Raw genomic sequence first — 15097 nt, 5'->3', positions numbered from 1 at the left:
GTTTGGACGATTTTCCATTGAATTACGACAACATAGAGTTGTATGGCGAGGGATGCGTTGCCATGGAAACGGCATACGATGACATCCCATAATTGGCATAGAGCCGTTTAGGGCCTGACCATCACCCATCATATGAAGTCTGGTGCCGTTTGGACGATTTTCCATTGAGTTAACAGAACATCTTGTTTTTTGGCGAGGGATTCGTTGCCATGGAAACGGCATACGATGAGATCTCAGATTTCATGTAGAGCTGTTGAGGCATTCACCGGTGATATAAAAGTGAAGATTGGGGGACGATGGGACCGTGTCCATTGGAGTTACAGCGACACCGTGTGTTATGGCGAGGGATCCGTTGCCATGGTAACGCCATATTAAGTAACATCGGATTTGACGTAGAGCTGTTCAGGGCCGCAGTGTTAATCATCATGTGAAGTTTGGTGGCGTTCTGAGCATGTCAGTTTGAATTATGACATCATCGTGTTCCATGGCGAGGGATGGCCTAGCATCGAGCGAACGCGAACTTTGGCACCAAATCAAGGCTGCGCCGTGCGAAAGAAAAGAAGTTCCGTGATAACTTTAGATCGCCCATTTGTCGAGAAGCTACCCGACGAATTTGGAGTCGTACGGATAAAGTCCCTAGGAGGAGTTCGTTAAAGTGCGGAGGACGAAAAACGCGATAAATCGCGTTTTTCCAACGCGATAAATCGCGTTTTTCCAACGCCAAATTCAAAATGGCCGACTTGCTGTACGTTATTTTATACCCCTCCAAGAGGCTTTTTTGCTCGTCTCCGCACCCTAGATATGCGTAGCGAGTTTCGTTGGTTTACGTGAAAGTTAAAGTAGGGGGAGTTAACGTTAAAAACGGAAGTGGGCGTGGTCTACGCAATTTTTTACGCAAAGTTCCGGTACCAATTACACATCGCTATTTTCACGACTTCTGATGCGCATGCGAAATTTGGTGAGTTTTCACATATGTTGCGGGGGTCAAAAGTGCGCGCAATGTATTCAAATAATAATCAGAAGAAGAATAATAATAATAATAATCGGACCGATATCAATCATGTTTATGGACGGCCTAGGATGGCCGAGTCACATGGGCGCGAGCGGCCTATCACCCGTCATGATTTCCGAACCTTTTCTGTGCTTTTGCCGGTCGTTTTCCCTGTTTTGTGTGTGTTTTGCAGGTTTATCGGTCGCTGTGCGACCGATTTCAATAGGGTCTTCGTCGACCTAGGTCTCAGACCCTAATAATAATAATAATCGGACTGATATCAATCATGTTTATGGACGGCCTAGGATGTCAAGGTCTTCGCCGACCTAGGTCTCAGACCCTAATAAATTATACATACAGTATATATCTATATTTAAATATATCTATATCAAATTAATAAATACCAATAAAGAAGATCAACAAATAATAAATGTGTCAATGTAACGGGTATTATTTACGTTAACGAGTTAAATAGGCTAAAAGAAAAACATATTTTCCAAAAGAACTACGTATCATATTGTCTCTTGAATGAAAAAATGCCTGCACTTCACCTTCAAGGCCTGTGAGCATGCTGAGCGAGCCGAGATGATGTGTTATGTGGTGTGCGTAGTTGAACCTTTTCATATTTAAGTTTGTAGCAAGTAGAGGACTGCTGCTGCTGCTGTGTGTGTGTGTGTGTGTGTGTGTGTGTGTGTGTGTGTGTGTGTGTGTGTGTGTGTGTGTGTGTGTGTGTGTGTGTGTGTGTGTGTGTGTGTGTGTGTGTGTCCACACGCACGCAGAAAGCCTAAGTAAATTTAACGACGTATATTTCAAGTAGCTTCTACTTACAGTTAAGAAGTGTTTGTTACTAAAGTCACTTAATTAAACTTTACTGTCACACTCAGTTTTTGAAAGTACATTTGACTTACTATTGTATAGTAGATTTTACTTAAGATTACATTTGCATGTTATTACAAATCTCCAGTAAAAAACATTTGGTTTTCAGGTTGTTTTTATACGGAGCCCTGGAGGGTTCATAGAGAGAAAAATAAATAAAACGTGCCCACGTTTTACTTTCTCATTCGCACGAGAAGGTATCTCGTGCGAACGCTTTAGTAACTCGTGCGCACGAGTTAATAAAGAGTGCGCACGAGTTAATAAAGCGTGGCCTCGTTTGTGTGTGTGTGTGTGTGTGTGTGTGTGTGTGTGTGTGTGTGTGTGTGTGTGTGTGTGTGTGTGTGTGTGTGTGTGTGTGTGTGTGTGTGTGTGTGTGTGTGTGTGTGTGTGTGTGTGTGTGTGTGTGTGTGGGCATTTGTTTATGATAGTATCGTTCGTTCGGGACTATAGCACTTCGAGATTAAGATTAAACAAATTTCTTTCACTTGGGAATACACATATAATTATGGAGAACCAGATTTGTGTAAATTACTGTTCGTGGTAATTTGAAAACAAATGCCGGTGGTGTCGGACACACACAAACACACCGAACACGCAGTCGCACACACAGAGCGGAGCTGAGCACAAACTAACACACACACTCACACACATCATGCGCCCCGGTGACAGGACATCTCCTTCATAAAACGAGGGGGAATACTCTGGTAGTTCGATGTGTGTAGGTGTGTGTGGTTAAACGTAGCAGCCTCGATCTCTATTCAGCTGTTCTAATGAAGGGAAACGCAGTGAAGTAAACAGTAAAAGGCACAGCTCTTTGCAGCTGGTGCTGCTCTTCTCAGATTCTGCTGAGTTACACGTTACTGCCTCCAGTGCCCTGTACGACGAAGCCAGTTCAACAGACCCTAGATTAGGGTGACCAGACGTCCCCGTTTTCCGGGGACAGTCCCCGTTTGTATTGGCCTGTCCCCGGTTGAAACTGTCCCCGGAAATATCCCCGTTTTTTTAATATGGTTAAAAACACATAGCAAGGTGAAATAAAACGTTTCATGTCAGGAAACACTGGATAAACAGACTGTGGTCAAGCCAGCCCGCACTTCGGAAAACACAGTCAAGCCAGCCCGCACGTTATAGATAGATCGAGGCCTGTAAAAACTGCCTTCAAAATAAAAGCGTTTACTCAAATATACCTAAAAAACACACCAAACATATTCATATATACTGGAGCTTAAATTAAGAAATATTTATTATATAATGTGATCAATAATAATGTTAAACAAACTACGTATAACTACCACATTATAACTGAGTGAATGTAAAATGTAAGGATACAGTTATGAAGACATATCTGGCATTTCCACTGGGCGACTATTTTCAATTGATGTTGACAACACTCCTAAAATAACATTACTTTCTGAAGCACAATTTAAAATATATGCTGTTTAAAATCTTAAATTATAATCTTTTGTCCCTCTATATTTTGATTATTATTTAATGGAAACCGTCCATAATCAAAGAGTCATTTGAAGTCAATCAAATACTTATTTCACTTCAGGGTGATAGCAGGAGACCCCATCTAGTCAATCACAGAAAATCAGGACAATCTGATGAGGAATTTCAAAATAAAATACTTTTGAAATCTCATATGGGCTATCGTCCTTCTGTTTTTATACAAGAATAAATAAAAAACGGTCAAATTATCAAAGACTTATTTCACTCCAGGGTGATAGCAGGACAATCTGATGTAGAGTTTCAAAATAAAAGACCTGAAGTCTCATATATGAGCTATCGTCCTTCTGTTTGTATCAAACAGTTCAAATATTCGAATTACATTAAACCAGAATTGTCCCCCTTTTTTCTTAAACAGTGAAGAAAATTGGATATGTTAATGATATATTGACCGCAAAACTCAAAATGTCCCCGGTTTTAATTTTGAAAATCTGGTCACCTTACCCTAGATATGTTTGATTTACCCGGCTTAACTAACCCTAACCAACGCGATGTCGATAAGCGGTCCTACGAAGCTGGTTATCAACTCAGTAAATCAACCAGGGTTTCTCTGTCAGGCTGAGAGCGCGTTCACCTGAAAGGGACGGGGTTAGCAACATTTGACCAATCACAAACATGGAGACGCGTGCTGAAAGCACATCGTCATAGGCCTAATTCATGAATGAATAGTGTAAATAGCAAATCCTGCTTCGTAGTACAGGCCACTGGTGCCGCAGAGATTTCATAAAGTGAAGGAGGTTTTCCTTCTATAAAACAGCTGTGGGCAGCAGATAATGTAAGTCACGGACAGGAATCCCTCAATTTAAATAAAACGAGGCCACGTTTTATTAACTTGTGCGCACGCTTTATTAACTCGTGTGAAAGAGAAAGTAAAAACGTGGCCACGTTTTATTTATTTTTCTCTCAATTAACCCTCCAGGGCTCCGTATTTTCTTTATAGCTTATTTCTCTTTATTTATATTTATTAATATTATTATATTTATTATTGGTAGTCGAGATGGTTTGAGTCCAGGAAAGCCCTTATCTTGTCCCAGAGCCTGTTTTCTGGCTTAACCAAATATAACAGGGAGAAAGCAGCTTCTTCTATACTGAAGATGTTTAGGAAGTCCTCCAGCCATCTATTGAAATTGAAGCAGTTGGGCTTTCTGACTTTCCAGTTCATAAAAACGAGGCGTTTAGTTGAAAGACATGCTAGGGCCATTAGTTTACTTGCAAACTTTGATTTTATGCCATTGATTGGCAATAATTGTCAATCTCATTGGCCTTCCCAATCTCTTGCCTTTATGTCGTTTTTGTTTCAAAATAACCCTGGAACAACCAGGCCCAAAAGGCTAACTGACCTAAACCATTGTCTAGAATCAAGTTGGCTTCATTGATCCTTTGACCATAACTCTGAGGAGCCACTGCCACAATGTAACTTATCAGCATGGCCCACTTGGTTTCAATACTTCACGAAAAATGTTAATCTTTTAAGTTTCTTTACACTGTAAAATCCCTCTTGATGAGAAGGAAAAAGTGGGCACCATAATGAAATAAGATGATGTCAATGCCGGGAATTACGAAAAAAAACAAGTTGCATGGAAGTGATGAAGACTGAGATGAAGATGACTGCAGAAAACAAAGTAGAGCTTAGGGATTTCAGTCTTAGCTACAGAGAAAGTAATAGTAGGGGCAGGACAGATGAGAAGAGATATATCAGCTGCAGAACAGAGAGCTTTGCCAGAACACAGCAGCTTCTCAACACGTCTCTCTGCAAATGGAGACTTCCCAAAGGGATGAACTCTGCTTTCCACAACTCTTCAACAAATCCTGCAGGAAGCCTACGCCAGCTCAGTCAGATGTCCTGCTCGCTTACACCCTGCTGTCCTTCATCGCTCTGATCACTGCAGCTCTCAACCTGCTGGTCATCATCTCTATCTCCCACTTCAGGCACTGACAAACTTTCAGCTTAATCTTGTATATGTTCATGATTGAAAAGTAACATGATTTAGCAACGCATATATTCCTTTCAATGAATGCTTCAGATAATAGTTGTGCTGTTTTAAATGATAACATATTCAAACCTGACGTTGTGTGACAAAATAGTTAAAGCAGACACTCCACAACAAATGCATGTCCATTTGTGTTTTACTGCTGTTTGTTGTTCCAAGCTATTGTTGATAATCTTATTTATGATGATGTTCTTCCTTTACAGGCAGCTCCACACCCCCACTAACCTCCTCATCCTCTCCCTGGCTGTCTCAGACTTCCTTGTGGGCCTAATTTTGATGCCTGTTACAATCCTTTTAACAGAGGCTTGCTGGTACTTGGGTGACCTGATGTGTGCTCTGTATAATATTGTTGGTTTTATCATTACCTCTTCTACGGTTGGAAACATGGTGCTCATATCCATTGATCGTTATTTTGCTATTTGTGACCCTCTACATTACACCACCAGAGTTACTGTGAACAGAACAAAAATCTGCATCTGTCTTTGTTGGATTTGCTCTGTTATCTATAATTGTCTAATTTTAAAGGACTTTCTAAGACAACCTGATTCACATAATTCTTGCCATGGAGAATGTCTAGTTGTCATTGACAATATCACAGGAGCTGTTGACATAGTTGTTAACTTTATTGCCCCCATTACTGTTATCATAGTTCTGTATATCAGAGTGTTTGTGGTGGCTGTGTCTCAGGCTCGAGCCGTGCGATCTCATGTTATCGCTGTCACTAAGCAACGTTCAGTTGGTGCAACTGCTAAGAAATCTGAGATGAAAGCAGCCAGGACTCTTGGTGTTGTTGTCCTTGTGTTTTTAATATGTTTTTTTCCATATTACACTCCATCCCTTATGGTTGAGGTTATTGAAAACAGTAGTTTGTCCTCAGACATTGTAGTCTGGTTGCTGTATTTTAACTCCTGTCTGAACCCAGTGATTTATGCCTTCTTATACCCCTGGTTTAGAAAATCTATCAAGCTCATTGTTACCCTTAAGATACTTCAGTCCTACTCGTGTGATTCTAAAATACTTTAATGACGGACTGGAACAGAATGCAATACAGACTGGTTGATTATGTCGTTGTCAGTGTGAAACTTCAAACAAAGAGACAAAGCTGTCGTGTGTGTGTGTTTGTGTGTAAGAGAGAGCCAGAGAGAGAAAAAGGAGAGAGATTTTACTGACACATAACAGGTTTGGTTCTCCAAAACACTGAAGATACAACATAACAATAACAAAAATAAATCTTGTTGAGTACTAACACATGTTTATTTTACCATTGCCCTTGATCAAAATGTTACATGTATTGTCTCTTGCAATAATGGGGAATTAAAATGTAGATAAACAATCATCATATTGAGGCTGACAATATAAATTACTTAAAGTTCAAGATAATTAGCCTTTTATTGTCATTGTACAAAAAATACAACGAGATTCAGAGCGCAACCCTGTCCCAGTGCGCAATAATTATACATACATAACATTAAAAACACGGCTGTAGGACAGACAACATAAACAATCACATCGGGGGAATAAATAGTAGAAAATATTGGTATACATTTTTCTTTGAATTTTTAAAGTCCATTAAAAATGTGTATAAGGTGTATACATGTGGGAAGATGGTTACGGTTATTGCATTACGTTTGGTGGTTAAGCAGCCTGACGGCCCAGGGGTAGAAACTGTTTTTTAGTCTGTTTGTCCGTGATTTGAAGCTCCTGTATCTCCTCCCACAAGGCAGGAGAGAGAACAGTCTGTGACCTGGGTGAGAGCTGCCCTTTATTATTTTTGTTTGCTCTGCTGAGACAGCGGGAGGTTGCGATGTGTTCCAGAGAGGGCAGGGGGCAGCCGACGGTTTTCTCTGCCATCCTAATCACTCCCTGCAGGACTTTCTTGTCCGCAGCTGAACAGCCAGCATACCACACAGAGATGGAGTATGACAGCACGATCTCGATGGTTGCCCCATAGAAGGACACCAGCAGCTTCTTGTTCAGTCAGTGCCGAAGCACCCTCAGGAAGTGTAGTCGCTGCTGGGCCTTTATTCATTTTTTTTAAAATACATTTTTTATGTTAAGACATTACAAAGGAAACTTAACATACAACAGAAGAAGAAGAAGAAGAAGAAGAAGAAGAAGAAGAAGAATTGGGAGGGATGAAACCCTCTTTAATGGTCACACATGCAGAGCACACACACAGTGAAATGTGTCCTCTGCTTTTCACCCATCCTAGTACCAGGAGTCTAGTGCTAGAAGCAGTGGCCAGCTATTGTACAGCGCCCGGGGAGCAATGGGAGTGGGGGGGAAGGAGGATGTTCGGTGACTTGCTCAAGGGCACCACGGCAGGGCAGGAGGTGAACTGGGACCTCTCCAAGTAGCAGTCCACACTCCATATTTAGGTCTGGGACTTGAACCGGCAACCCTACGGCTCACAGTCCAAGCCCCTACTGACTGAGGCAGTGCCAGACTGACTGAGCCACTGCCGGAAACATACAGGTCTGTACTGGGGTAATACATCATCAATATGCTCTCAGCAATTATTCTTGTGATATGGGAAGATCTCCCTCATTTCATTTCAAACCTTTATTTAATCAGAGTGGTCCAATTGAGATCATAGATCTCTTTTTCAAGGGAGAACTGCAGCATATAGGTTCCACATGAAACATAAAACAATAAATGACATCATACATTATATTTACAGGATACATTTACATAGTTATAGACATTTACAAGCGCCCATAGTATCAGCCAGCATTTCATTTAGCCTAGCTTTGAAGACATGCAGAGGAATGAGATTGCTCAGTTTCATTTCTTGCTGAAGATTGTTCCAAGCAAGTGGAGCTGCCCACATAAAAGCTGTCTTACCTAAGACAGTCCTTGCTCTTGGCACATCTAACAATACTACATCATGCGATATCAGACAATAGCTGCTTGTAACTCTCTGTGTTATCAGAGAGCAGATATAATACGGGAGTTTACCCAACAAAGCTTTATAAATAAACGTGTACCAATGACTGAGCCTCCTTACAGTAAGTGATGGCAAACCTGTCTTGGCATCCAGGATACAGTGATGTGTAAGTGCTTTATAATTTGTGACAAATCTCAGTGCGCTGTGATAGGCGGCATCTAACTTGTTCAGGCAATGGGCAGGTGCATTCATATACAACAAATCACCATAGTCCAGCACTGGCCTCAGGCGAGAAACAGGACTTGTTTCTAAAAAAGAAACCTAGTCTAACCCTCAGCTTCTTAAGCAGGTTATTGACATGACGTTTAAAAGTAAGACAATCATCAAGCCAGATACCTATGTATAACAGGTAACCACTTCAAGTACTTGTCCTTGCATAGTAACAATATCTAAAACAGGCTCTGGTGTCTTTTTAGCTTTTGAAAATAGCAATACCTTGGTTTTATCAACATTTAAAAGAAGCTTAAGCTCAGCGAGCTGAGTCTGAATAATGTTAAAAACAGCCTGTAATTTAACACAAGCCTCCTTAATGGAGGGAACTGCACAATACATCACGGTATCGTCCGCATACAAATGTAAAGTAGCTTCATCCACATTTTCACCTAAACTGTTGATATATATGGAGAATAAAAGTGGACCTAAAACAGAACCTTGAGGAACACCATTAGCAATGTTTAACCACTCAGGAGACAGCCCATCAAAGTGAATACATTGGGACCTTTCAGAGAGGTAGTTCACAAACCATCCCACTGCATGGCTGGATATGGCAATACTGAGTAGCCTCTGCTTTAAGATGCGATGATCGACGGTATCAAACGCTTTGGACAGGTCAATAAATAGAGCTGCACAACTCTGCTTATTATCTAAAATACTCGTAATGTCATTCACCACTTTCATTGTCGCAGTGATGGTGTTATGTTGCTTTCTGAAGCCTGACTGATGTTTAGACAGGATATTATTTTTACATTAAAACTCCTTTACTTGTTCACTCACTAGGCGTTCGAGCACCTTCGCCAGAACTGATAATTTAGAGATTGGCCTATAGTTATTTACCACAGATGGTGTGACATCCACACGGGGCCATGAACATAATGGATGGTTTTCGCATGTGATTAGTTTTGGAAATGTTTCTCATTGGAATTACTGCCCCAGGGTTCGGGAGATCTGTTATTTTCCTGGGGCCTTCACTGTGGGAAACCCTACAGATGCCCTTTGCCAGTATTCTTCTTCTAACTCTTCTAGTCTCCCGACTATAACAAAATTTAAGCAGAAGTGCTTAATCATGTTGCTTCTACTTCTGTCTGGTATTCAGCTTAATCCTGGTCCTTTAATGGCATGTAATACCCCGACGATCTTTAAGAACTTGTCGGGTTACACATCATCCATGTAAATGCTCGCAGCCTGCTTCCCAAAATGGATATGTTGCGAATTTGGTCAGAGTCAACTGGAGCTGATCTAATTATTGTTTCTGAGACTTGGCTTTCAAAGAAAATATTGGAGAAAGATGTCGGAATTGACGGCTTCAATATTTATCGTTCGGACCGTCCCAGGAAAGGTGGTGGTGTGGCGATTTACGTAAAACATAATCTTGCTGCACAGTTCGTCTTCTCAAAATCTGCTGTTAAACAGTTTGAAATCTTAGCACTAAAGATTGATTTATCTGGTGGTCAGTTTTTAACTGTTGTTGGTTGCTATAGGCCCCCTTCTGCTACAAACGACACATTATCCTCGCTAATGCAGCTTTTATCTCAACTACAGTTTAAGGAAATCATCCAGGTAGGTGATTTTAACTGGGACTGGCTTTCACCAGTGTCTGATGATTTTAAAGCTCATTGTGTATCTAAATTGTACAAAATTAATTGAAAGTCCTACTCGTCTTAACACCAAGTGTCTAAATAAATCATCTCGTATCGATCTTTTAATTACTAATCAACCCCATAAAGATACTGCAACCGGGGTCTTTGCTAATGACCTAAGTGATCATTGTCTAGTTGGTGCTATTAGGGATACCAAAATCCCCCGTACCAAACCCTGTGTTGTTCTGAAAAGAAATGTTAAGCACTTTATAGAGCAAGCCTTTCTTCATGACTTAGTTCATTTTAAATGGGATCATATTTTATTGATTGGGGATGTTGACCATGCTTGGAAGTATTTTTATGACAGTTTTAGCTATTTTTTAGATAAACATGCTCCGTTTCGCCGGTTCAGGGTGAGGGCCGTGATAACACCTGATTCACTTCTTATCTGGCAGCCCACTTACGCAAGAGGAATCTCCTTTGGGCTGCTGCGAGGAAGACAGGCTCTGAGGCTGACTGGCTTCTTTTTCGTCAACTGCGTAATCGCTGAACTGCTTCCATTAAAAAAGCCAAAAGCGATGTTTACTTATCCCAGACCACAGACAGTTTCAACGGTCCTAGGAGATTTTGGCATACCATAAAATCCCTCTCTGCCAGCTCTCGCTCCTTAGAGCTGCCTCCTAACATTGTTGTTGACTCCACACCTGTGTCAAATAAGACAGAGATGCTTAATTGTTTTAATAAACATTTTATTGCCTCCAGTTCCTTGTTTGACACATTATCTTTTGGTAAATCATCTTCCTCCTTCACCACCAGTCATGCCTCCAGTATCCATACTTTCTCCTTCAACCCCTTCAATGTTGGGGAGGTTTGTAAGGCTCTAAAGGGCCTAGACCCCAAAAATCAGCAGGCCCGGACGATCTCCCCCCTTATTTCTTACGGCTAGCTGCAGATATTATAGCCAAACCACTTTGTCATGTTTTAATCTTTCTATAACAAGCAATGTCATTCCAGATGTTTAGAAAACTGCAAATGTTCTGTAAAAATTGTTATGTAACAATAACATATCCAATAATTTGTATTTGCCTTGAAAATAAACTAGAAAATATTACATTGCATGGAAGAAGTTGTAGTTTTTGACCTGCGTTGACTTCAGTGTGAACAGTATTCTGTTTTAGTTGACGGTATGCAGTACAGAGTGATTGAGTATGTCGTTGGCAGTAGGTTAGTGTGCAACTTCAAACAAAGAGAAAGAGCTATCATGCTTGTGTGTGTGTGTGTGTGTGTGTGTGTGTGTGTGTGTGTGTGTGTGTGTGTGTGTGTGTGTGTGTGTGTGTGTGTGTGTGTGTGTGTGTGTGTGTGTGTGTGTGTGTGTGTGTGAGAGAGAGAGAGAGAGAGTGAGATAGCGAGAGAGAGAAAAAGGAGAGAAGGTTTTACTCATGGGTTTGGTTCTCCCAAACACTGATGAAGCAATATAATTTAAAAAAAAATACATCTCATTGAGTGCTAATGATAAAAAGAATGATGAAAAGAAAAGGCCCCAGGACAGAGCCCTGGGGAACACCAATAGTGACTGGGAGTGACTGTGATTTGAACGTTTTGAGTTGGATGAACTGAGATGATGACAATCTTGGTCAAAGTTGCAGGGGGGGTGCCAAATCCATCAGCCATAACATTAGCTATGCCAGCTTTAAAGGCATTCTTTATTTATTTTTCCTAACGGGATCAGAGTAAATTGCTTTTGCTGAGTTAAACAAGAAGGTAATAAGTAACACCAGTGTGATTTCGATGAGATTATGACCATAATGGTCAGAGTTAAAGGAGGTTGCAAAATCAGGCAGCAATAACACCAGCTCTGACAGCCGTTTAATACACTATGAATCCAGAGTTTATTGCTTTTGTATAGTTAAACATGAAGGTAATAACTAACACCAGGGGGATTTTTGTGAGAGAATGACCGTCCTGGCCAATGTTAGTGGGGGAGTGCCACATCTGGCACCCATTACATCTGATGCATGGAAGCAAGTGATGAAGAGTGAGATGAAGATGACTGCCGAAAATAAAGTAGAGCTGAGGGATTTCAGTCTTTGCTTGAGAGAAAGTAATAGTAGGGGCAACACAGATGAGAAGAGTTATATCAGCTGCATAACGGAGAGCTTTGCCAGAACACAGCAGCTTCTAATCACCTCTCTCTGCAAATGGAGACTTCCCAAAGAGATGAACTCTGCTTTCCACAACTCTTCAACAAATCCTGCAGGAAGCCTACGCCAGCTCAGTCAGATGTCCTGCTCGCTTACATCCTGCTGTCCTTCATCGCTCTGATCACTGCAGCTCTCAACCTGCTGGTCATCATCTCTATCTCCCACTTCAGGCACAGAAAAACTTTCAGCTTAAGCTTACATTTGTTAATGGAAATAATAACATGATTTAGCCATGCATATATTCCTTTTCATGAATGTTTCAGATAAAAGTTATTCTGTTGCAAATGATAACATATTCAAACCTGACGTTGTGTGACAAAATAGTTAAAGCAGACACTCCACAACAAATGCATTTCCATAAAAATGCTTTTTTTGTGTTTTACTGCTTTATATTACAAGCTATTGATGATAATCTTCCTTTCCAGGCAGCTCCACACCCCCACTAACCTCCTCATCCTCTCCCTGGCTGTCTCAGACTTCATCGTGGGTCTACTTTTGATGCCTGTTAAAATAATTTTAACAGAGGCTTGCTGGTACTTGGGTGACCTATTGTGTGCTCTGTATTATATTGTTGATTTTATCATTACCTCTTCTACGGTTGGAAACATGGTGCTCATATCCATTGATCGTTATTTTGCTATATGTGACCCTCTACATTACACCACCAGAGTAACTCTGAACAGAACAAAAATCTGCATCTGTCTTTGTTGGATTTGCTCTGTTATCTATAATTGTCTCATTTTAAAGGACTTTCTGAGACAACCTGATTCACAGAATTCTTGCCATGGAGAGTGTTTATTTGTTACTGACAATATCACAGGAGCTGTTGACTTTGTCGTTACCTTTATTGCCCCCATTACTGTTATCATAGTTCTGTATATCAGAGTGTTTGTGGTGGCTGTGTCTCAGGCTCGAGCCATGCGATCTAATATTGCAGCTATGCGCCAACGTGCAGTTGGTGCAACTGCTAAGAAATCTGAGATGAAAGCAGCCAGGACTCTTGGTGTTGTTGTCCTTGTGTTTCTAATATGTTTTTTTCCATATTACACTCCATCCCTTATAGGTGAGGATATTGAAAATAGTATTACAACCTCACCCATTGTACTCTGGTTGCTGTATTTTAACTCTTGTCTGAACCCAGTGATCTATGCCTTGTTATACCCCTGGTTTAGAAAATCTATCAAGCTCATTGTTACCCTTAAGATACTTCAATCTCACTCGTGTGATTCTAAAATAATGTAATGACGGGCTGGGGTTGAGATATATTCAAAATAAACCTCTGTTCAGATGGACATATTTTTGGTATAGTTGCTGAGTCACTCAATTAAAGTCAGAATGCAATGTGCAATGATTACACATTACGTACTGTAGTAAAAAATTATGCAATAATAAAATATTCAATCATTTTTGTTGGTTTGCTTTAGTTTTTGACTTGTGCACAGTATTCTGGTTAATTTAGCAGACAGTATGCATTAAAGACTGATTGATTATGTCGTTGGCAGTAGGTCAGTGTGCAATTTCAAACAATGAGTTTGTGTGTGTTAGAGAGTGAGAGAGCGAGAGAAAGGAGAGAAGGTTACTAAAACATAACAGGTTTGGTTCTCCTCCAAAAACAATGACGATACAATACAACAATGACAAAAATAAATCTTGTTGAGTGCTAACACATGTTTATTTTACCATTGCCCGTGATCATTTACATGTATTGCAGTAACGGGAGGTTAAAATGTAGAAAAAATAATCATCATATTGAAGCTGACAATAAGAATTAAAGCTGCAAGTATAGCGATATGGCAAAAATGATAATCACGATTATTTTGGTCAATATTGATATCACGATTATTAAGTAGGATCATTCATTGACTTTGAAAACATCAATTTATTGAACTTTAAAAATAATAATAATAATAATTTGAACAGTATCTTTTTAACAGTTGATTACCCCGAACTTTAAGTATAATTCAACTGAAAAAACAATACATATATAACATATACATAATACATAATTTATATCTAAATTTAAATAAATAATATAAAATTAAGAAATACCAATATAGAAGATCAACAAATATGTTGGGGCGCACTTCCACATTCTACTGAACATAATATATATAATAAATACAAATGTATCAGATTTTTGGCAAAGTATTTGAACCTTTTCATATTTAAGTCTTTAGCAAGTAGAGGGCTGTGTCAGGGATGAGCGAAGCAGGCAGGCCCCTAACGCAGATTTCACAGAAAAACCTTTATTTCAAGGCAAAAATTAGGAACAAACAGAACTCTTCCCCGTGACACAGTCAAGAAACACAAGGAACCAACAAAGACAGACAGCAAAAACAGAACTTAAATACACACAAGACTAATCAACGAAACAAGAGACAGGTGAGGAGGGAGGAGAAAATACAGGGGCACCAGGTGAACACAATCAAGAAAACAGGTAGGAGGGAACAGGTAGGAGGGAACACACACAGACAGGAAACCAAGGACAGATCTAAACAAGAAAAAACACAACACAGACAGATCGTGACCAGTAGCGTGGCGTGGGGAAAAAATTAGGGGAAGCCAATAATACGTCCTTTCTTTTGGGATGGGGGGGGGGGGGGGGGGGTGTGGTGGTCAATGTAATAACGTAACCAGATGAGTGATTACAGCGCCCGGTATCATTTTACACACATTTGTATCATACAGATGCAGGACTTACACACGCCTGTTATCTGACCGACAGGTCCGCACGCACTCTCCAGCCGAAACTCTAATAAGCATTCATTCACAAACTAAATCAGGAGACC

At 40.3% G+C, this 15097-nt stretch overlaps 2 protein-coding genes across 2 annotated transcripts; both read left to right on the top strand.

The window, feature by feature from the left end:
- Window positions 1-5129: 5129 nt before the first annotated feature.
- Window positions 5130-6387, top strand: LOC307029724 (trace amine-associated receptor 8a-like; the record flags this gene model as incomplete). Its single annotated transcript, XM_079665805.1, has 2 exons — window positions 5130-5302; window positions 5568-6387. 2 exons carry the CDS (start codon window positions 5130-5132, stop codon window positions 6385-6387), a joined length of 993 nt encoding a protein of 330 aa, XP_079521931.1.
- Window positions 6388-12305: 5918 nt separating this feature from the next.
- Window positions 12306-13550, top strand: LOC307029723 (trace amine-associated receptor 8a-like; the record flags this gene model as incomplete). Its single annotated transcript, XM_079665804.1, has 2 exons — window positions 12306-12478; window positions 12734-13550. The coding sequence occupies 2 exons, from the start codon at window positions 12306-12308 to the stop codon at window positions 13548-13550; spliced, it is 990 nt and encodes a 329-aa protein (XP_079521930.1).
- Between the last annotated feature and the right edge of the window lie 1547 nt (window positions 13551-15097).

Source organism: Notothenia rossii (assembly GCF_949606895.1).
Source record: "Notothenia rossii genome assembly, chromosome: 2".
In the NCBI taxonomy this organism is placed as follows: domain Eukaryota; kingdom Metazoa; phylum Chordata; class Actinopteri; order Perciformes; family Nototheniidae; genus Notothenia; species Notothenia rossii.
This window is presented reverse-complemented; position numbering and strand designations above follow the sequence as displayed.